This window comes from Panthera tigris, chromosome A1 (genome assembly GCF_018350195.1).
Source record: "Panthera tigris isolate Pti1 chromosome A1, P.tigris_Pti1_mat1.1, whole genome shotgun sequence".
Lineage (NCBI taxonomy): Eukaryota > Metazoa > Chordata > Mammalia > Carnivora > Felidae > Panthera > Panthera tigris.
Genome location: NC_056660.1, coordinates 114013493 through 114035386, shown reverse-complemented (window position 1 = coordinate 114035386; position 21894 = coordinate 114013493). Strand labels below are relative to the sequence as shown.

Sequence of the window (21894 nt, the reverse complement as noted above, 5' to 3'; positions counted from 1 at the left end):
AAGGTTCCAAAGGGCCTGAATTTTTAATTTTCAAATTTTTTTCCCATTTTACAAGTTCTATTTTAATGAATTTGTTAAATTTGGAATTCAAACAAAAAATGTGAATATGTTTATTTAATATAACTTTGTGTGTGCATAGAAACCATATAAGTAAAAAAGCAATGAGATTACATAGGTGATTATATTACAAAAGTGAAGAAAATAACTAGTACCTGTATATTGCATTCTGGATACAGTTCCAGGTATGTGGTAAAGCTTAAAAGAGACCTATTTCTCCAGCAGCTGACCCGCCTCAGAGCAACGACTGCCCTCTCCTTCCCCACAGCCTTAGTATTTTTTGCCAAAGGGCCCGGATTTGAGTAAAGGGGAGCGCCGTGAGCGCAGGATCCGCGCATAAGGGCTACAGTCTGTTGAGCTTTGGCAGGTGGGTGTTCTGGGAAGTAAGTTTCGAAGAAATGGTTTCTTCCCTGGGGGCTGTTGGTTTGGTTGCTGGTTTTCCTGGTTGGCACCAAGGCGTTTTTTGGTAGAAGCCTGGCCTTGGAGTTTTAGTACAGTATGATACTGCTCTGCGATGCATGCTGCCTTCTTCCGAAGGTCCAGTTTCACTAGCATCATGTTATTCTGCAGCTCAGCCAGGGTCTGATCCTAGAAAGATGAATAAAGTTACAGAAAACTTTTCTGTCTGGTGTATTATAGAAACAAAAGGGCAAGGTACTCACCATCTGTTATTAACAACTGTTTTTAAAAAGATTAATTCTTTAAGTTAGTGCTTTTAATGGAATAGAGGGTATTTTCCTTAAGACCCCAACAAATAGCACTGAAGAGGAAGACATTTTTTACCATGAGGTGGCATGAACTCGAATAAGTTTACTTAACCTCTAAGAGCGTTAGTGCCTAGGTATCAAATCAAGATACACAGCTCCTTTTTATTTATTTATTTTTTAGTTTATTTACTTATTTTTGCTAATCTCTACACCCACTTGGGGTGCCTGGGCGGCTCAGTCCGTTAAGGGTTCAACTTCGTGTCAGGTCATGATCTCACAGTTTGTGGGTTTGAGGCCTACATTGGGCTCTGTGCTGCCGGCTCAGAGCCTGGAGCCTGCTTCAGATTCTGTGTCTCCCTCTCTTTTGCCCCTCCCCTGCTTGCATTCTGTCTCTCAGAAAAATAAACATTAAAAACATTTTTTTTTTAATTAAAAGAATAAACTAAACTGATGACCTCGAGATCAAGAGTCTCATGCTCTACTGCCTGAGCCAGCTAGGCACCCCTTAAAGTCTACACATTTTGGATGAAATACAATACTATTTATTTTCATCAGGTTGTTACAACAGAGAAAACACCTATAAATTACACAGCATAGTGCCTTGTACTTAGTGAATGGTTATTTTTATTTTGCAAAGAAAACAAACTCTCCTCACTCTAAAACCAGCCCCCAAATGTCTGCCTTTCTCATCTGCTTCTCATTCTTTTTTCTCACATATACTCTGGGGTGGGCTGATGTGAGAGAAGGAAATATATAGGGTGCCCTTACCTGTTTGATTAAGATGTCATCACAAGTGGTCAAGGCTTGGCGAAGTTTTCCTGCCCCAGTGCTGTGGCAACAGGCTCTTTCTGCCGACTGGAGAGACTCACCAAGTTTCTGAAGCTCTGTCCGCAGCAGTCTTATATTCTGAAAAAAAACGAGTAGGAACCACACTGGCCAAGACCAACCAGGATAATGATCTGGAGGCACTCAACAGCCATTTGAGAGATGTAAAATTAGAAAGGCTAGTCAGTTAAATGAAGTAGCCACTCTCCAGGACACCACAAAAACCCCCTGGTCCTCATGTAAATCAGACTGGGAAGGAAATTGCTTTATGTAAGAGCCTTGGTAACAGAGAAAGGTATCAGTTACCTTCTGTCCCTCCTCTAATTTCTTGTCCACATCAATGGTGAAGGGCTTGGCTGATGGTGGCGGTTCTAACATTTTCTGATACTTCTGTAGTTCTGAGAGAAGGAAAAAAGAAACTTCAAAATGTAGACTTTCTAGCCTTCGACTTCCCTCTTAACTGAGTTAACAGTAGCTTGCAACAACTATAGAAAGTGAGGCCATGTGCAATCTAGAGTGAGAAGTTAGGGAGATACAGGTGCAAGTGGATGAAAGTATTTTGGAGTTGGAGTCAGAAGGCCCAAGTTTGAAAACCAGTTCTTCTCTGAACCACTCTCATGCTTTGTGACCTCTCACCTTCAGTGGTGGAACGTAGCTCTGCTCTGCACTGTTCCAGTTTAGCTTTAACCTCCTGGAGCTGCTGGCTGGAGGCAGAAGCCGCCAACCTTTGTGACCGCCGAAGGGACAATTCAGACCCTGGTTGTTGATGGGCTATTGGCTGCTGTCTGGCTTCCTGCAAAAGAGTTTCTAGCTCTTCTATTTTCTCATCCCGCTCCTAAGAGGGAAGCAGAGAACACAATTCCATCCACAGTCAGACAAATCCTACAGGAACAGATGGCCAAATGGTGAATAAAACCTTCCCTGACACTTAATGCCTGTTAGCACTTATACCATTTTCTAGGCCAAACAAATCCTTAATCAATTCATAGACTGACACATATATAGTACTAAAGACACTAGAAAAAACTTGAGTTACATATTCCTGCTGTACCAGCATTTATAAAATCTATTTATCTCAGGCAACCCAGTGATGGGAATCAGTAGCTGGCTGGGGCTGGTTCAGGACAACTCACCTGAAGCTCTTCTTGGTAAAAACTTGTCAGTGACTCCTTGAGGATCTTTAGTTTCTCTTCATACATTTCCTCTAACAGTTCCTTTTGGGTGTCCAAATGTTCACTTTCAGAGGAGAAAAATGGATAAAGAAGATGTGATATCCATACACACACATGCATGCACACACTCACACACACAGTATTCCTCAGCTATACAGAATGAAATCTTGCCGTTTACAGTGATATGGATGGACAGAGAAAAGTCTTCGGTTAAGCAAAATCAGATGGGTGCCTGAGTGGCTCAGTTGGTTGAGCATCCGACTGTGGCTCAGGTTGTGATCTCACTTTGTGCATTTGAGCCCTGCAATGGGCTCTGCACTGTTGGTGTGGAGCCTGCTTGGGATTTATGCTCTCTCCTCTCTCTGACCCTCCCCACTCATGTTTTCTCTCTCAAAATAAATAGAAAGACAAAATACCATATGATTTCACTTATATGTTAAATCTAAAAACAAATGAACTTAAAAATACTATTAAACTTAAAATTATTTACTTATTTTTAAACTTAAGACTTTATTCCAGTCTTGTCATTTAAAAAAGTTTTTTTTAACATTTATTTATTATTGAGAGACAGAGAGTGAACAGGGGAGGGGCAGAGAGAGAGGGAGACACACTATCAGAAGCAGGCTCCAAGCTCTGAGCTGTCAGCACAGAGCCCGATGTGGGGCTCGAACCCACAAACTGCAAGATCATGACCTGAGCAGAAGTTGGACGCTTAACTGACTGAGCCACCCAGGTGCCCCCAGTCTTGTCATTTTTTTTTGTTGTTGTTTTGTTTTCTTGGAGAGCACAAACCAGTGAGGGGAGCAGAGGAAAGCAAGTGGGCTCTGTGCTGACAGCCTGATGGCAGCAAGCTGATGTGGGGCTCAAACTCATGAACCGTGAGATCGTGACCTGAGCTAAAGTCAGACGCTCAACCGAGCCATTCAGGTGCCCCTTTTTTAAATTTATTTTTGAGAGAGAGAGATGGTGCAGGTGACTGAGGGGCAGAGAGAGAATCCTACACAGGCTCCATACTGTCAGCATGAGGCCTAAAGCAAGGCTCGAGCTCACCCCATGCAGGTCTCAACTTTAAAACAAAAAACAGACTCTTAAATACAGGGAACAAACTGGAGGGCAGGGGGGTAGGGGAAATGGGTAAAATAGGTAAAAGCAATTTAAAGGTACAAACTTCCAGTTATAAAATAAGTAAGTCACAGAGATGAAAAGTAAAACATAGGGAATACGCTCAATAATATTATAATAATGTATGGTTGACCAATGGGGACTACACTTTCTTTTTTTTAATTTGAGACAGAGAGAGAGAAAGCATGGATGTATGAGTGGGGGACAGAGAGAGAGAGGGAGAGAGAGGGGGAGAGGGGGAGAGAGAGAGAGAGAGAGAGAGAGAGAGAGAGAGAATCTCAACCAAGCTCTGCGCTGGAACTCACAAACTGTCAGATCATAACCTGAGCCAAAATCAAAAGTCATATGCTTACCTAACTGAGCCACCCAGGTGCCCTAGATGGTGACTACTATTGTGGTGAGCACTGAATAATGTACAGAAGTGTCAAATCCCTAGGCTGTACATGTGAAACTAATATAACATTGTGTGTCATTTATATTTCAATAATACATTTTTTTAAAAAAGAGAAGATAAGTGAGTGAAGATTCTGAGAAGCAAGCTTGGGAGACAGATCTTGAGGCACAAGATCTATGATAGTTTCTATTTCCCACCCTCTGGTCCTATTGACAGACCAAGAAGAGTCGCTCAGCTGGTACCTGCACCACTGTTCCCGCTGCTGCATCTGCTCCACCATCTCATTGCAAATTTCATCACGAAGCTGAATCTCCAGCTGCAACTTTTCTTGCCGTTCTTTACAGAGCAGTGCTTTCATGGCTTCTACCACTTGTAGGAGCTCCTAGGAGAAACGCAGAGGCGATCAGATGGAAGGCAGCATGGAAAATACATGGCCATAAAGCTGCTACACCAAAGCTTTTTTGCATTCTTACCTCCTTGCCATACATGGAAATGTCAGCTTCATTTTCAGTGTCCTCATCAAGGCCTGGATCTGTCTTAACTCCTGTCTCTAAGCTGGGAGATGCCCGTAGACTGTGTTCCTTGATGAATGAATGTAGCAATGGGAATCCCAGTTGCACAGGTGGAGCATGCACAAGCTAGGGGTGGGGTGGGAAATCAACTGAATTCATAACTAGTCCCTAGTAGATTCCTTAAATAAAGGTACCAGCCCAAAGTGAGCACAACCATCACACCTACAACTTCTTACCTGGCTGGCAATGGCTGAGAACTTGGCCACATGGAGGGTCTCATCATAGGTAGATGCACAGGGATTCACATTGACAATCATGCAGGAACGGCCTCGGCCTGTGAAGAAGCCTTGGAACACTCGAGTCAACTTGCTGTCACGAAAGGGAACCAGGTTCTGCTTTGACCTAGCAGGGAGAACAGAGCTTTGAGCAGAATTTCAGCCTTTGGTGTAACCCAGCACCATCCCCAGTGGTGACCAGGAAGTCTCTCAGCAAACCGCAGTACTCCAGATCATCCTAGCGCATAGCTTGTAATCAGAAGCTCACCGATTCTGCTGGTTTTGGCGCAGGGCAGCAATACAGCGGCCCAGGGTGTGCAAAGAAGTATTAATGTTTCCTGCTTCCTTCAGCCGCTCACCACTCTTCTGATCTTTGCAGCGTTCTGAGCCAGCCAGATCACAGAGTGACAACCTTGAAGAATGGACAGGATCTGACATAAGGACCCCACATGTTATGAGCTTTCCAGCCCTTCATATTGTTCTAGGGAGGGGAGGACCCACCAAGAATCTCTGTACTCAAGGAAGCAGAGCAAGACTCTAACAGAAGTAATTCCTCTGAGGCCCTCCCTTATCCCCTATTTCTATTACCACTTATGACCAAGAAGTCCAAATTTCTTTCTTAATTTTTTTTAATGTTTATTTATTTTTGAAAGACCGAGAGAGACAGAGCACAAGTGGGGGTTGGGGCAGAGAGAGGGAGACACAGAATCTGAAGCAGGCTCCAGTCTCTGAGCTGTCAGCACAGAGCCCGACGTGGGGCTCGAACTCACTAGCAGTGAGATCATGACCTGAGCCGAAGTCGGTCCCCCAACCGACTGAGCCACCCAGGTGCCCCTCTTTTTTTTTTTTTTTTTTTTTTTTTTAAGATTTATTTATTTTTGAGACAGAGATCACAAGAGGGGGAAGAGCAGAGAGAGAGGGAGACATAGGATCCAAAGGGGGCTCTGAGCTGACAGCAAGCCCAATATGGGGCTCAAACTCACAAACTGTGAGATAATGACCTGAGCCGAAGTCAGATGCTCAACGAACTGAGCCACCCAAGCGCTCCAAAGCCCAAATTTCTAAACTTACTCGCTGATCTTGGGGATGATATCTCCTTCCCCTTGAAGGTGCAGGATCCGGATTGAGAAGATGCTGTGACTGGAAATCAAGAAAAAAAGAGAAGTTACTGTATATCTTCCATGACTATGTAGAGGACCAATGTTTCCTAGAACACAGTGAAAAGCTGACTCTCACAACCCATTCACCTGCGGCTAGAGTTCTGGTTCAGATGGGTACTGGCAAAGCTCTGGTTTTTACGACCCACTTTGAGCAGCTTCCAGGCCTCCTCAGCATCCTGAACATGAACCCAATTGAGATCTAAAGCAAAGAAGAGAGAGGAATACATAAGATGGGAGCACCTAACTTTTCCTGGTTTCTCCCAAGTCCCCTTTCAGGGTTGTCCCCTGCCTCCCACTTTCCCATACCTTTCACATAGGGATTGCCATTCTGATCCTCACACAGCCGCAGAGTCTGCCTCTTGCGCTGCTGGCTAGGTGGTTCTAACAGGTCATAAAGCAGTTCGTTGTAGATCTCAAAGAAGGAGATCCAGATGGAGAAGCGGATGTCTGCAGGGACACTCACAGGGGCAGTGTCTGGCTGTGCCCATCGGTGACTCATTTCTGGGGAAGAAGCCAATGTACAGGATATCAGCCCTAGAGGAGTCCATCTCCCCTATGGTCTGCAGTGGCCTTAGAAGGAGCAACTTGGGTTGCAACCTCTGGTCTTTACCCCTGACAGCTGTTGGGAGCAAGGGAGTGGGTTTCTACTGTTACTTGGCACAGAGCTCAATCATGGTACATACCATCCAGTTGGCTACTGCTTGTCATTTGACTGATGGAGGAGAGCCCAGCAATGCCACTGTCAAAGCTGCTACTGGTACCCATCCGTCCTTCAATGTAGACACTCCTCTTCAAGGAGGTGGACAGCTCCTCCTGGAGGGGCGCAGGAAAAAGATAAGCACAAAACTTTCCAGAGATTTATCCTCTTATCCCCACCTCTGTGAACATCAACACTTCACCTCTTGGAGGCCTCCATTTAGCAGGGCCAGTTTCTTTATCTCCTCCTGTCGAATCTGCTTACTGTCTAGCCAGATGACCTCATTGGAGAATATGGGCTTCAGATCAGGTGTTGCATGAAGTTGGCCTTGGAGGCTATTGAAGATCAGAGCCAGGGACCGGGGTAGGATTCCCCCATCCTTGATGGTACCTGGAAGCATGCGAAAAATGGACAGCTAAGTGCTATTCCCCAATTCAAAGCATCAAAAGGCAAAGAAAACACCATTACAGGCCAATCAGCAATTCTGTGAGGCCTACTAACTCACCTTGAATTGTGTGGGTTTTCCCTGAGTTGGTGACTCCATATGTATAGATGAGCCAGTTCTGCCCTTTGAGTACATCCTTTACCATCTCTTTGACAGTCAGGTTGAAGAAAGATGCCTGTCCCACTTCTGGCCCGAAGATCTAGAGATAGACCCAATTTCTCAGACGCCCATCCCTCATCTGTGTAGAGGCAGAAGCATCCCTTCCTGGGTGACTGCTTCTGGACACTACTTAAGCAACTTCTTCCTACAGTGCTGCCAGCTACTCTACAAGATTAAAAATTAAAACCACTCTCTTCCAGTGCATCTTTCATCCAAATCAACAAATACGTAAGGAATACTAGCCACTAAGTCTGATGCTGCAAACACAATGGGGTAACACAATGATCACAAGTGTGGGCTTTGGGGATGGGTAGCTCTAGGTGCAAGTCCCAACTCTACCACTGACTGGCTACATGGCTTCCACAACATAACCTTCACTGAGTTATAATATCCTTGTTAGGAAAATAGGGACAATAATAATAATAATAGAAATGTTGGGAATTAATGCACATAAAGTACTTGATGCACCGGTTAGCACATAACAAGAGTCCCCAGAATTGTAGACATGCATATATAAGGAACTCAGAGTCAAGTAAAAAGCTTCCCTTTAAAGAGAGAATAAAGCTGCCTCTACATGTTGGTCCCTTGCTCATAAACCAGTACCTCCATACCTGGGAAAAGGTGAATCTATGTGTGGCTTGTCCAATTCCCCGCTCACTGCTCTTTTGGGCAAAGGAGTCCTTAGGTGCCTGTAGAACAAGGGTCTCCACATTCTCAATACGGACACAATCCTGAGAAGGGGGAAGAAAACAGTTGTCACAGAAGGAAATAATCCTGGGAACCCCTTCTGTTCTGCATCATTCCATCTTGAATCCTCCCTCCTCAGAAACTCACCTGATCTTCCTGTCGTTCCAACTCTGAAGGTAACAAGGGCCTGACCCTCAGGTATACTTTCACCTTCTCTGTACTATCCTCAGATGGAACCTGTGGTAGAATTCCAGGCTGGAATCAGCAGTTACTTCCAAACAGATAGGCAAACATAGCATAGTTCCAGAGAATCATGCTAACACTACCTCCATTTCACCTCAAATGTCTCTGTACAGCTACTCTATAGTTCTATAATCATTTCAATCCACATGTGTTTTTTCACTACTTCATCACCCTTCACTATCTTTAGTATCTTCAAAACCTGGCTTGCCACAATGACATTCTGAATCAGAACTGGTTAACTGGTGTGAAAATCAGCATGTGGTATTTTGGCAAAACACAACAGGTAAGCACCCTGGAAGCAGACACACCTAAATTTGAGTCCCAATTCCATCACTTAGAACAATGACACCTTGAACAAGTTCTTTAGACTCTCTCCCTCTTTTTCCTGATCTGTAGAATGGGGTTAATAGAACCCACCTCATTCATTCAACAAATATTTAGAGATCTGCCTACTATGGCCCCCAAACTTTAATAGGCACTGGTAGTCTGGAGTCAGGGACTTTCTTAAGGCTCCTACTTTCATGAAACTTACTCTATAAAAGAGGAGACTTATCAGTAGAAGTGATCTCAACCAGAGCCACTTTCCTGCCAAGGGACATTGAGGTATGTCAGGGTAAGTTCCTTGGTTGTCACAAGTGGGAAGGAGCTAGTGACATCTAGTGGGTAGAGGCCAGGTACGATGCTAAACATCTTCCAAGGTACAAGACAGCCCCCTGTAACAAATTATCTGGCCACAAATGTCACTAATGCTGCAGCTGAGAAACCCCAGTTTAGCAGAAAGCCTCCATAAATGGAAGCTACAGTTGATATTAAAACCTTACTTAGTGGGCAGTATGCTCTTGTGTAAATTAACACATCTAGGCATCACAGTGAAGAAGAGAGAACTATTAGCCTTCTCTCACTGGATTAACTGAGTATGCACTTGAGAATGCTTGATTTGTGCAATGTAAATAATGTTTCTTCCTATGGACACAAAAATTTACATTTTTTACTTGTCATGATCTTAATTTGGAATTCATCTCCCAGACCCTTAGGATTGTTGGTCTTTGCCCTGAAACTAATTCTGTATGGACAACTAGCAGGCTGAGGATATCACTTTCTGCTGCCAAGCCACTGTCCAAATCCTTTACCTGCTGCTTATCCTCCAGGGAGGTGGAGATGACAGAACAGTCTGTTATCAGGTCCTTGCGTACCACAGACCCTAAATCTGCAGCTGTGGACTCAAACATGGGGGAGACTACAACTTCCTCATCTGACAGCAAGCCGGCTGGCGGAGAAAGGATCCCTTGCGACATGACAGCAGGGGCAGCTTAGGTCTACAAAGAGACAAGAGTGGGTAGGGAGGAGAACCTTAAAGGACACAAGGGGCTGCAAATTCTAGCTAAGAAACAGTTTTCTTGCCCCAGGACACCTTCCTCTTGCTGCTTGAATTGCTACTCCCTTTTCCCTTCAAATGCCAGGAGAGAAGAAGGGGATGAGACGGGTTAATTATGTAATCCAGTCTTAGGCATTTCCGACCGCCAACAGGAATGAACAGATACCTCACTCCAAAAGCAAAATACCCACTCTAATTAGGGTGCCTCACCCACCGGTGTAGAGAAGGTGGTATAATTAGCTTTAGGCTTCTTCTAGAAGCCCACCCCCAGGCCCAAAGGCAGGACAAAAAAAGGGATGGCGGCAGCTTTGCTTTCTGAAAACCTATCCCGGGAGAGCAAGAACTCGTACAGCCAGCCGCTGGACTCCAGGAGACCCGCAAACTCACCAAAGACGGACACTCGCTCCTCCTCCGGTACCGGCTCACTCACACCCTGTAGCCGAACCTGGACTTTCGCAGTCAGAGAGCACAACTCCACCCACGAGGTGCACCTTTGTTACTGATACAATGTTTTAAACTACGCGCTGCGTTCGTTCGGCCAATCAGATAGCGAAGCCTGCAGCTGCCAATCAGCGCAAGGAAAGGGGGCGGTGGAGCCTTTTAGACCGTTTGCTCCGGTCTGACCTCTACCCTGCTCATGCGGGTCCGGGTTACCAACTGTCGGAGTTTGGATTTGGGAAAGCCTGGAATTTTTCGCGCTTAACACTTTTCCTTGGATACACGCGTTTCTTTTCTAAGAAACTTAAAGGAAATTCTGAGGCTTCAGAGCCATCCATTTTAGCACATTGCTTCCTAAGATCGCTCAAAAAACCTGGTTTAGGGAGCTTGCTCGTCCTGAAGGTTGGGACTACGCTTCCCAGGAGGCATCGCGTACAAGCGTCGGGACTCTATTTCCCAGAGTTCCCGGGCTTAAGCCCCACCAGGTAGTCCTCCCTGGGAGGGGATTGGAGTCTTCGGGGCCAAGATGGCGACAGGAACGGGTAGTAAGTATGTCCGATGTTTTTGTGTGGAAGGCCTCTTAGACCCGAGAGTAGGCACCACATTTCTGTCACGCGCTTAGGGAACAGGTGCAATGATTTGCTTAAGAACCCAGGGTCTTCAAAGACCTGCGCTCGATCGTACTGTGAAGACCAACGACTAGACGCCCAGAAGCGAAGGGTTTTGTGTTTCAGGGAGGCTGCGGAGATTTGAGAGGAGCAGCTCGGCAAATCTTTGTGTGTTTGGGAGCTCTGCGGGGTGAGAGATAAAGGGGTTCTGGAGTTTTGGGTGTGCAGACGAAGAAATGCCGGTAGCCGTACGGAGTAGCCTGATCTCCAAAAGCCATTCGTTTTCTGACCAACGTTTTTGAGGCCCGTACTCTATCTCCCACAGAAACAGGGTACTTGAACTGTTAGTTTTTTCGGCCACTAGGGAAACTGCGTTTTCTGCGCCTCAGCCATTTTCCTCTGTTGGATACACTGAAAAGGTCTTTTAGGCCCGACAGCTACTTGGGGGAGGAGGTACTGAGAGAAGTAAACAAGTTTATGCTAAGGAGGAGGCAGGGCACTAGGCTCGGGGTGGAGGAGCGGGTGGCCGCTCGGAATCCTGGGAAGAAGCCTTTGCGTTCAAATTTGAATAAAATAATGTTAAAACTGGGCCTCTCCGGGAAGTGCCTTATCTTACTCTGACCTTCCCCCTTACATTTTTAGAATAAAACGGTAGCCATGTCATTTGAAGAAGTAAAAGTTTTGCCAGGTATTCAGTGCAATTCGCATGGAATTGCCAGTCGTTCAGTGGTATTTTCTTAGGTGAAAATCAATATTCGGTGATAGTAACACATTTTGTTCTTAGAATCCGGGATGTTTTGCATTAGGCTTTTAGTCCTTACTTTGGGCCTTAGAACTAGTGTCTGGGTGGCTTGTTCTCTAAGACTTTTCTCCTTTTAGAACACAAGCTGCTGAGTACTGGCCCTACAGAGCCATGGTCCATCCGAGAGAAGCTCTGTTTAGCCTCTTCGGTTATGAGGAGTGGAGATCAAAATTGGTAAGGCATCTAAGATGGCTGCTTTCTTGGGTCTTAGAAACTGTTGGGTATTTTTTTATTACACTGGTGCAGTCTTACAGTTAATCATACTAACCTTTAAGCAGTATTTGTTTTTTAACAGCTTTATTGAGATTTAATTCAAATACCATAAAAGTAACCTAGTATATTCACAGAGTTGTGTAATCATCTCCACAGACTAATTTTAGAACGTTTTCATTACTCTTAAAAGCAGTCTCTTATCCCTTCCTTAAGCTGCCACTTGACAGTCTCCTCTCCACCTCCCACACACACCCTCAGGCAAATACCCCGTCTGCTTCCTGTCTCTCTAGATGGCCTATTCTGGAGATTTCAATGAAATTTGAGGAATAGCAGAACTATGTTTTAAAAGGGCCCCATTTTAGGGCGCCTGAGTGGCTCAGTCGGTGAAGCCTCCTACTTTGGCTCAGGTTATGATCTCAGGGTTCGTGAGTTAGAGCCCCAGGTGGGGTTCTGGGCTGAGAGCTCAGAGCTTGGAGCCCGCTTCAGATTTTTTGTCTCCCTCTGTTTGCCCCTCTGCTGCTTGCACGCTGTCTCTCGCATTGTCTCACAAGTAAGTAAACATTTAAAAAAATTTTAAAAATAAAAGGGCCCCATCATCTTTATATTCCCACAGGCAATGAATTTTCTTTGTATACTTGACAACACTTACTGTGTGTCATGCTAGTGGGTATGAAATGGTATCTCATTGTGGTTTTGATTTGTATATCCCTGATAATTAATGTTGTTGAGCATCTTTTCAGGTGCTTATTGGTCATTTGTCTGTCTTTGGGAAAATGTCTGCTCAGATCCTTTGGATTATCTATATTTTTATTATTGAGCTTTAAGAATTCTGTAAATATTCTGGACACAAATTGCTTGTCAGATAATTTGCAAATTTTTCTTTTGTGTGTTGTCTTTTCATTTTTTTTTTGATTGGTTTAATTTATGGCACAAAAGTTTTTAATTTTGATGTGTCCAATTTATTTTTTCTTGTGTTGCTTATGCTTTTGGTATCATAGCTAAGAGACCATTTACTTCTATGTTTTCAAAGCTAGGTTTATTTTGTTTATGTTTTTATTTAATCTCTCCCCCCATTGTGGGAGGCTCGAGCTCACAACCCTGAGATCAAGAATCGCATGCTCTTCTGACTGAGCCAGCCAGGCATCCCCAAAGCTTTATAGTTTTAGCTCTCTATATATGGGTCTGTGATCCATTTTGAGTAATCTTTCTGTAGGTTGTAAGACGGGGATCTCTTTTACATGTAGATTTGCAGTTGTCTCAGTCTCCAGTCTTTGTTAAAAAGACTGTTCTTTCCCTATTGAAATTGTCTTGGCACTCAGTATTTCTTTTTAGAGACCAGAAACTAAGGACTCTGGTTTCCAATCTTTTTTTTTTTTTTTTACTTCTAGGACGTACCCGTTTTTATTTTTAACATTTGCTTGTTTTTCCTCAGAATCAAAAGACACCTTTTACTTGTCTTAAGCCTGTTAATTATTTAATAAACAAATTTGTGTTTTGTGGCACATCTCTACTATTTTAATTGTTCAAATGAGTCTATAGAGGCACCATTACTGGTTACACTTAACATTTCTGCAGCTTTATATATTTTCCAAATGACTTAAAAATTTTTTTTAATGTTTATTTATATTTAAGAGAGAGCATGAGCAGGGGAGGGGCAGAGAGAGAGGAAGGAAGACACAGAATCCAAAGCAGGCTCCGAGCTGTCAGCACAGAACCTGATGTGGGGCTCGAACCCATGAACTGTGAGATCATGACCTGAGCCAAAGTTGGACACTTAACCGACTGAGCCACCCAGGTGCCCCTTCAAATAACTTTTTAAAGGTGAAATCTGGATATCCTAGGTAATAGCTGTTTTTAAACCAAATTAAATGGTAAACCCCAAGACAAAATGCATCACACTAATTTGATAAATCACAAATTAAAAATAGTATAAGAACACTTAAGTAAAACTTTGAAATTTTAAGTTGCATTTCTTTTTTTGGAGGTACTAAATCATAAGTTTCCAAGTTCAGAATGGCACACGGTGTCTTCCATTGCTATACCTCATCTACCAGTGTTAGCATTTTCTTAGAGTTTCATTACTTGTGTTTCTCTGGCATTGATTTTATATACATTAGCAAATACATGTTTTTTTCTCCTTTTTTTTTTTTAATGTTTAATTTTGAAAGGGAGAGTGACAGAGCATGAGTGAGGGATGGGCAGATAGAGAGGGAGACACAGAATCTGAAGTAAGTTCCAGGCTCTGAGCTGTCAGCACAGAGCCCGACATGGGGCTGGAACCCAGGGACAGAGAGATCATGACCTGAGCCGAAGTCAGACACTTAAACGGACTGAGCCATCCAAGCACCCCTCTCCTCCTACTTTGTAAACACAAATGGTTTTATGCTATATATACTGTTCTTTACCTTGCTGTTGCTTGTCTTTTTTTCTGTAACTTAGTGTATGTGAAGCTCTGTCTCGTTGTGTTTTTTCTTAAGTGTCTGTGTAGTATGGTGGTAAAGGTAACTGTAATTTATTTACCTGGTATTCTATTGATGGACATTTCATAATACAAATATGACTTTGCATATTTGTATGTAAAATAAAAATAGGATTATTGGGTCAAAGAATATATGATACAGAATTTGATAAATATTTCAAATTGATCTACTCCAATTGTTTCGATTTATATTCCCGTTGGTAATATATCACAATGCTTGTTTTTTGGTTTGATCTTTCACAATATTATAAAAGGTGAGAAATGGTTCTCATATTTTTATATTTTTCATTTACTTTTATCTTATGTTGAGTGTGGTTGAATATCTTTGTGTGTTAAAGAGCTGTTTATAGTGCTTTTTTTGTAAGATGCCTTCTTCCATTTTTCTTCTTGATTATTTGTCTTTTCTCATTACTTGGGAGAGGGCTCCTTACATATTAGGGAGATTAGCCATTTGTTTGAGCTATGAGATGCATTTTTTTAAAAACCAGTGTGCCATTGTCTTTTCTTGTGGTAATATTTTTACATTAAGACTTTTAAAATACACTTAGTTTATTAATAATTTTTTTTTTGACAGGTCCTGGATTTTGTGACCTATTTAGAAAGTTCTTCTCTAGTCTGAGATTATAAAATAATTCTATGATTTTTTCGAGTACTTCCATGGTTAAATTTCTTTTAATGTTAGTTTATTTATTTTGAGAGAGCACAAGAGCACACATGAACAGGTGAGCAAGAGGAGCAAAGAGAGGGAGAGAGACACTCCCAAGCAGGGATTAACTTAGTCCTTAACTGATGCTTAATTGACAGCCACCCAGGTGCCCCTAGTTAAAATTTTTTTTAACATTTAAATCTTTGGTTCATTTGGGGCTTTTCTTGGTACAAGGTATAAATTATGTATCGAACTTCATTTTTTGTTGATAGCTATCCATATAACAATATCATAATAGCAATATTATAAAGGAAAAGAGCTGTGTGATACCATTATCTCAACACAAATTGAAAAAAAACTTTTCTTTTTAAAGTTATGTAGTTTTTTAACCATATAGTGTGGAGAATAAGATAGGATATCCATGTATCCAGTACCTGGATTTAATAAATCTTAATAGTTTGTCATATATTCTTCACATCCTTTTAAAGAAATAAACATAGACACAATTAAAGCCCCTTTACATACCACTGTGATCCCATTCTAGTCTTGTTTTTATTTCTGTCTGTCTTTTTATCTACAACTTTTTAAAAGATTGCTTGATTACATGATAGCTGAAATTTGTCTCATTTTTCACTTAATATTATGTAGTACATATGTTTCTTTTTGCTACATACATTTTATAATTATTTTTATGGTCTATTTTAATGTTTTGTTGAGGTGAAATGCCATAAGTTAAATCCCTTGCAGGCATTTAGGAAAAACTTAACTGTTGTTCTGATCAAGTCCACATCATGCTTTCTTCTTGGTAGTTGCTTTTTTGTTGGATTATTACTATTTTTTTAAAGTTTATTTTGAGAGAGACAGAGTGCGAGTGGGGGAGGGGCAGAGAGGGGGGCCTCTACTGCACTCTACTAGTACAGAGCCTGACATGGGGCTCCAACTCATGGTACTCTGAGAACATGACCTAAGCTGAAACTAAGAGTCAGAACCACCCAGGCACCCCTGTTAGGTTATTTTTTTATATTACATTCCTATGAGTTGTATTAATGGATCTAAAGATAACTTTTTTATAAAAAAAATTTTTTTTTAAGTTTATTCATTTTGACAGAGTGGAAGTGGGGAAGGGCCAAAGAGAAATCCCAAGCAGGCTCCTTACTGTCAGAGCCTGATGCGGGGCTCAAACTCACAAACTGTGGGATCATGACCTGAGCTGAAGTTGTATGTATGTTAACCAATTGAGCCACCCATGCACCCTATAAGATAACTTTTTAGTCTGAAATATATTACAAACTGATTTACAAAAGACAGATCTCTTTAAAAGAGCCAAAATCAACATGAAAATACTTTCTCAAATGAACAGAAATGATGATGTACTAGACTAATACCTTCACTTCAGCCAGGAAATATATCACCTGGGAGAACAGTTTCACAATGATTCTTTACCTCTAAATGATTTTAAAGTAGTTGTGTCATTTTCCATAGTCACATATTCTAGAATACTTTCTGGTGGCAATTTATTTATTCTAAATTTTGTACTCCAAACCTTGAACTATTAGCGTAGCTTCCCCTCAACCCCCACCCCCGCCCTTTTTTTTTTCTATTTAGTGTGTAATAGGCTTTTCTCATTTTGTGTAGGGTATCAGTTAGCAGAGCAATCAAGCCCTTTGCAGAACCTGGCCGCCCTCCAGACTGGTTCTCTCAAAAAGTAAGTTCCCAAGCAAGTGCTCTTTTATTTTTTATTTATTTATTTTTTCCTGTGAGTTTTTTTGTTTTTGTTTTTGTTTTTTTTACTTTATGTTTTTTGATTTACATTCAAGTTAGCATATAGTGCAAAAATGATTTCAGGAGTAGATTCCTTAATGCCCCTTACCCATTTAGCCCATCTCCCCCTCACAACCCCTCCAGTAACCCCCTGTTTGTTCTCCATATTTAAGAATCTCTTGTGTTTTGTTCCCCTCCCTGTTTTTATATTATTTTTGTTTCCCTTCTCTTATGGATGGTCATCTGTTTTGTCCATTAAAGTTCTCATATGAGTGAAGTCCTATGATATTTGTCTTTCTCTGACTAATTTCACTTAGCATAATACCCTCTAGTTCCATCCATGTAGGTGCAAATGGCAAGTGCTCTTTTAGAGCAGTCTTAGAGACGTGAAATGCATTCCCTTCCAGGCCTTGCTCTTTAATCACAAGTCTTTTATACCACAAAGAGAGAAGAGTTGAGAATACTGTTTCCTTTTTTCCCCACTGTTAGCCAGTCTACCCATGTATGTTCATATTATAAACTTTTCCTGTTGTGTAACTAACAGGTAAGGAGGGTCCAAGCTTGAGAGTTAGAAAGATCTGAGTTTACTATGACGTCACTTAGACTCTTTAGACCATGATTCTCAGTTGTCTCATTTGTAAAATAGAGGTAAAAGGTACTTCAGGATTCTTGTAAAGATTTAGTTGAGGCAATACCAGTAAAGCGTATAGCGCAATACCTTGCATGTGGTAACTACTCAGTAGATATTAACTATACATATTGGCTATTGGGTTGCTTTTCCTTGCATATGTAAATTCTAGGTTAGAAGACTCCCTGTTCTATGTCCTGGTACTAAGTATTTTGAACTGATTTGACTGCAAAGTATTTGCCCTTCTAGAGACCACTCATATCTTACATATAGCTCTTCTTTGCAAGCCTTAGTTTGAGATGTTGAAACTTTGAAAGATCATTCCTTTCCAGGCTTGTTCATCATATTTTTACTTTTTTTTCATAGCATTGTGCTTCCCAGTACTCAGAGCTTCTAGAGACCACTGAGACCCCAAAGTGAGTACAAAACCAGGTGTTCAAGCCACATCTCTTTAGTGGAGAATGTTTACTGAGGAATCCTGTCAGTTTTATATTATTTATAATATATAAATATGTATATAATATATTTATATATTATAAATAAATATACTTAAATATATATAAATTTATAATATATGATTATAATATATAAATAATATTTTTATATTATTAATATTACTGGGTGATAAAAATAGAGCAGAAGTTATCTATGGTTAGATGGTGGAGAGGCTCAAAGAAAGCAAGTGTGAGTGGGAACAAATGTTCTTTTATGCAAATGTGCATTTTTGTTTTGAAATTTTCTACAGACGGAAAAGGGGTGAAAAGGGCGAAGTGGTAGAAACTGTTGAAGATGTCATTGTTCGGAAATTGACTGCTGAACGAGTTGAGGAACTAAAGAAAGTGATAAAGGAAACCCAAGAAAAATATAGGTACTTAGCAGAGGGAATGCCAAATGGTTGGGAGAGACCAAAGGGGCTGACTTGTGATACCGGTCAGAATTTTTTAAATAGTAGATTAAAAGACCCAGTTAACTCATTTCTCTTTATTTCTAGACGGCTGAAAAGAGATGCAGAACTAATTCAAGCTGGGCACATGGACAGCAGACTGGATGAGCTTTGCAATGACATTGTGATGTGGGTTATATTATATTGTTCTTCCTTCTGTATACCTTCCTCTGTTTTTACCCCTTTTCTCCTCAAGTATTCTGGCTTATCTCCTCCATCTGCCATCCCTTTAGTCTTGAGTGATTCTGGAAGGGAAAAGCTGCCCCATGGCCTGGTAGCTGGGAGGGGAGAATGAGTTGTAGACAATAATGTGGAATATTTCAGTGTGAAGATACAACTTAATTTTAACTTAAAAGTGGCTTTAGTTTGCCTGAATGAAGAGCTGGTAGTTTGGCAGTACACTAAAAATTTCCTGTTTTGCTGAGAAGTATTCCTTTTTAGGCCTTTCCTCCATAGAGTGCTAGCCTGGCAGAAATTTCTTTGTGAGGGTGTTATGACCTGTGGAGGAGTTAGAGCTGGCTAGGATCTTACCCTTACTTCCCGCTTTAGGAAAAAGAAATTGGAGGAAGAGGAGGCTGAAGTAAAGAGGAAGGCTACAGATGCTGCATATCAAGGTAAATGGAACCTCCTGACTCCCTTTAGCAGTTAACTATATGTACAGTACTGCATGTTAATAACAGTTGAAGACTATATTGTAACATAGAATCCACTAATTCCATTTTATTTGTGCACTTATCTATGTCCTCTTCTTTTTTACCGCAATAAAAACATCCCTTTATATCCAGGAAGAAACTCTTGGAAAATGAGCTCTGCTCTGTTCTCACTAGACTTAGGGTCCTTTTAGGATGCGAAGGCTTGATAATATAGATGTTGAATATAATTAAGTTTTTAGGAAGCAAAGCTCTATAAGAAGATTAAGAATAGCCCAGTCATTGGATAAGAACATAAGCATTTGTAGCTCTAGCTCTGATCCAGTGAGGTCTTTTCTCTTATTAAAAACAAAATCGTAATAATAAGTTGTTGAAGAGGATATTGAAGGATGTTTAAGCCACTTTCCTATTCCAAGAACCTATGAGATAGTTCAGTGGGTTTGCTTAGGGTGAGAATTATGCTTAGGAAAAATGAGTCTTAAAAAGTTGCTTGTCTCATGGTGACTGGCTGGCTCAGTTGGGAGAGCATTTGACATTTGATCTCAGGGCTGTGAGTTTGAGCCCCATGTTGGGTGTAGAGATTACTTAAATAAACTTTTAAAAAAGAGGTATCTGTCTCCCACAAATAGAATACCGCTTTAATTAGGCAACGTCCCTATTTGTCTTTTATGTAATAGCAGAGTAGTGACCAGTTTCGTTTATTTAATCTTGAAAACTTAAAAATTGTTGCTTTTTATGTTTTAGCTCGTCAAGCAGTAAAGACACCCCCTCGGAGATTACCCACTGTGATGGTCCGCTCTCCTATAGATTCTGCCTCCCCAGGAGGTGATTATCCACTTGGAGACTTGACCACAACCACTATGGAAGAGGCCACCTCTGGAGTGAGTATATTTTCATCTGCAGGAATTGATCAGCAAAGGGGCAATAAGCCAGCAGAGAGCTGAGTGATGAGGAAACCACTTTTGACCTAGAGGCAATTTCCTCTCTTGGTGTGAAGGCCAAAGACTTAATTTACCATGTTCTGTGCTCTTAAGATAAGGATGGACCTAAAAATGTTGAGCCTTTTGACCTTTTGAGAGATAGGTAAAATAAGTTGTTTGTAAGTAAACTAGTTTTTTAAAATTTCTGCTGAAATGAGGGATAGTGTTCTTATAAATACAATATTGGTAGTGGTTAAGGAGTTTGTAAAAGGCAGGTTGGGTGGAATGTTTGGGTCACTGTGAGTTTGGGTGGAACAGAGAAACCTGGAAGAAACATACGGCTGAGATCAGGAGGGGTAGAGGGTTCTGGGCAGTTACACTCAGGACTAATAAAGTAATAGTTAGACACACTAACCCATCCAGATTAGTAGGGAACCTTCCAGAGTATGAGAAGTCAGATAAAGGTTCTCTGTTGTCTCTTAGGTAACCCCTGGGACTTTGCCGAGTACCCCAGTCACCTCGTTTCCTGGGATTCCTGACACCCTTCCTCCAGGCTCTGCACCCTTAGAAGCCCCCATGACCCCAGTAACAGATGATTCACCCCAGAAAAAGATGCTTGGACAGAAAGCAACTCCACCCCCCTCCCCTCTGCTGTCAGAGCTCTTGAAGAAGGGCAGCCTCCTGCCTACTAGCCCCAGACTGGTATGGAGACTTCTGTGGGTGTTTGAGAGCTGTGGTGATTTAGTACTTTGGAAGGGAGTGCCTGGGACCTAAAATATGACATGGAAAAAAAAAGTTCAAAAGAGAAAGAGATCTCCTAATTAAATGTTAACTTAAAAACAGAAACAAAAAACCAATAAGTTGATAGTATCCTCGGGTCCTGAGTTATCTGAAACCACATCTGTTTTGGTTCTCTTCTACAGAGAACTCTTGTCAAATAAGTTTTAAAAAGTAGAGCTTCCCTTGTGTTTGAAATTATTCTCTATGGATATTAACTTCATGAAGTTTGGTCAACTGCTGAAGCTTTTTTAGGAAGTGGTAGTAAAGGAAAGCTTGAGTGTATCCTTCACCTCTGTTCTTCCCTAATAGGTCAATGAGAGTGAAATGGCTGTGGCTTCTGGCCACTTGAACAGTACAGGTGTCCTCCTGGAGGTAGGCGGGGTTCTTCCCATGATACATGGTGGGGAGATGCAGCAAACACCCAACACTGTTGCAGCCTCCCCTGCTGCCTCAGGTAAGTCAATACTTTTCCATTATCTACTTTACTTCAAAGATGTTAATCTTAGTATTGACTATCTTTGGTTTCTAGCCTCTGATAATAAGCAACTGGCAATCCTAGATGTAAAGCCCAAATTTTTTTGGAGCTACCTTACCTATTAAACCACATAGTGCCCCAGATTGTAAATCCATTCTGTCTTCAAAATAGTAATATCTCTGGATGACCACAGCATAGATAATGATGAGAATAGTGAAGTTAGTAGTGAAGCTGCTTCTCTGGGGCTTGCAAAATTATGGAAAGGCGCTAGAGATATCTGAGGCTGTAGTATAGGGGATCAAGATTTGGAGCCAGAGAACTGGACTTGAGTCTCAGGCTTCCTACATTACTGATTTTGTGACCTTGGTGAGATGACTTAACTCTTGAGCTCCAGTTTGCTTTTTTATTAATTGCAACATAATGTACTTTACAAGGATGTTGAGAGAATTGAGTGAGATAGAAAAAGTAAAGCAAAGAGAAAAGCTTTACAAAATATCAAACCTCAGTTATTGATATTTGAATGGTGTTGAACTTGGGTGGTTTACAGCATGCTTAACTGCAGCAGAAGTGACAGATTTATTCATACCAGTTTTTCGTGGTTTTGTTGTTATTGTTTGATTTTCTTCCAGTGAAAAATTTCTACCCGTTTTTCATACACACTGTGTGTTCTAGTATTTTGGTTTATTCCTAACTTGGAAGAAGATCTTTATTAGAAAGGTTG

At 41.5% G+C, this 21894-nt stretch overlaps 2 protein-coding genes across 11 annotated transcripts in view; one reads left to right on the top strand and one right to left on the bottom strand.

Moving 5' to 3' along the window:
• Positions 1–99: 99 nt before the first annotated feature.
• KIF20A (kinesin family member 20A) lies at positions 100–10466 on the bottom strand. Its single transcript, XM_007077853.3, has 19 exons — positions 10218–10466; positions 9586–9771; positions 8360–8449; positions 8137–8256; positions 7427–7565; positions 7124–7311; positions 6908–7037; positions 6531–6725; positions 6312–6423; positions 6136–6204; positions 5333–5476; positions 5026–5191; positions 4751–4915; positions 4520–4659; positions 2723–2825; positions 2226–2424; positions 1896–1987; positions 1533–1670; positions 100–645 (listed from the first exon to the last, which is right to left on the bottom strand). The coding sequence occupies exons 2-19, from the start codon at positions 9748–9750 to the stop codon at positions 328–330; spliced, it is 2673 nt and encodes an 890-aa protein (XP_007077915.2). The 5' UTR covers positions 9751–9771; positions 10218–10466; the 3' UTR covers positions 100–327.
• Positions 10467–10663: 197 nt separating this feature from the next.
• BRD8 (bromodomain containing 8) overlaps positions 10664–21894 on the top strand; it is a 31100-nt gene continuing 19869 nt past the window's right edge. For 6 of the 10 annotated variants that reach the window (XM_042984712.1, XM_042984695.1, XM_042984685.1 and 3 more), the window contains exons 1-10: positions 10664–10813; positions 11756–11852; positions 16652–16721; positions 17772–17821; positions 18151–18273; positions 18397–18477; positions 18898–18962; positions 19743–19879; positions 20402–20620; positions 21008–21152. In XM_042984712.1, coding sequence (XP_042840646.1) covers positions 10795–10813; positions 11756–11852; positions 16652–16721; positions 17772–17821; positions 18151–18273; positions 18397–18477; positions 18898–18962; positions 19743–19879; positions 20402–20620; positions 21008–21152 — 1006 coding nt within the window. In that variant the 5' untranslated portion in view covers positions 10664–10794. Of the gene's footprint in view, positions 10818–11755; positions 11853–16651; positions 16722–17771; positions 17822–18150; positions 18274–18396; positions 18478–18897; positions 18963–19742; positions 19880–20401; positions 20621–21007; positions 21153–21894 lie in introns of all 10 variants that reach the window. The other 4 variants (XM_042984704.1, XM_042984707.1, XM_042984716.1 and 1 more) reach the window with 4 other exon arrangements.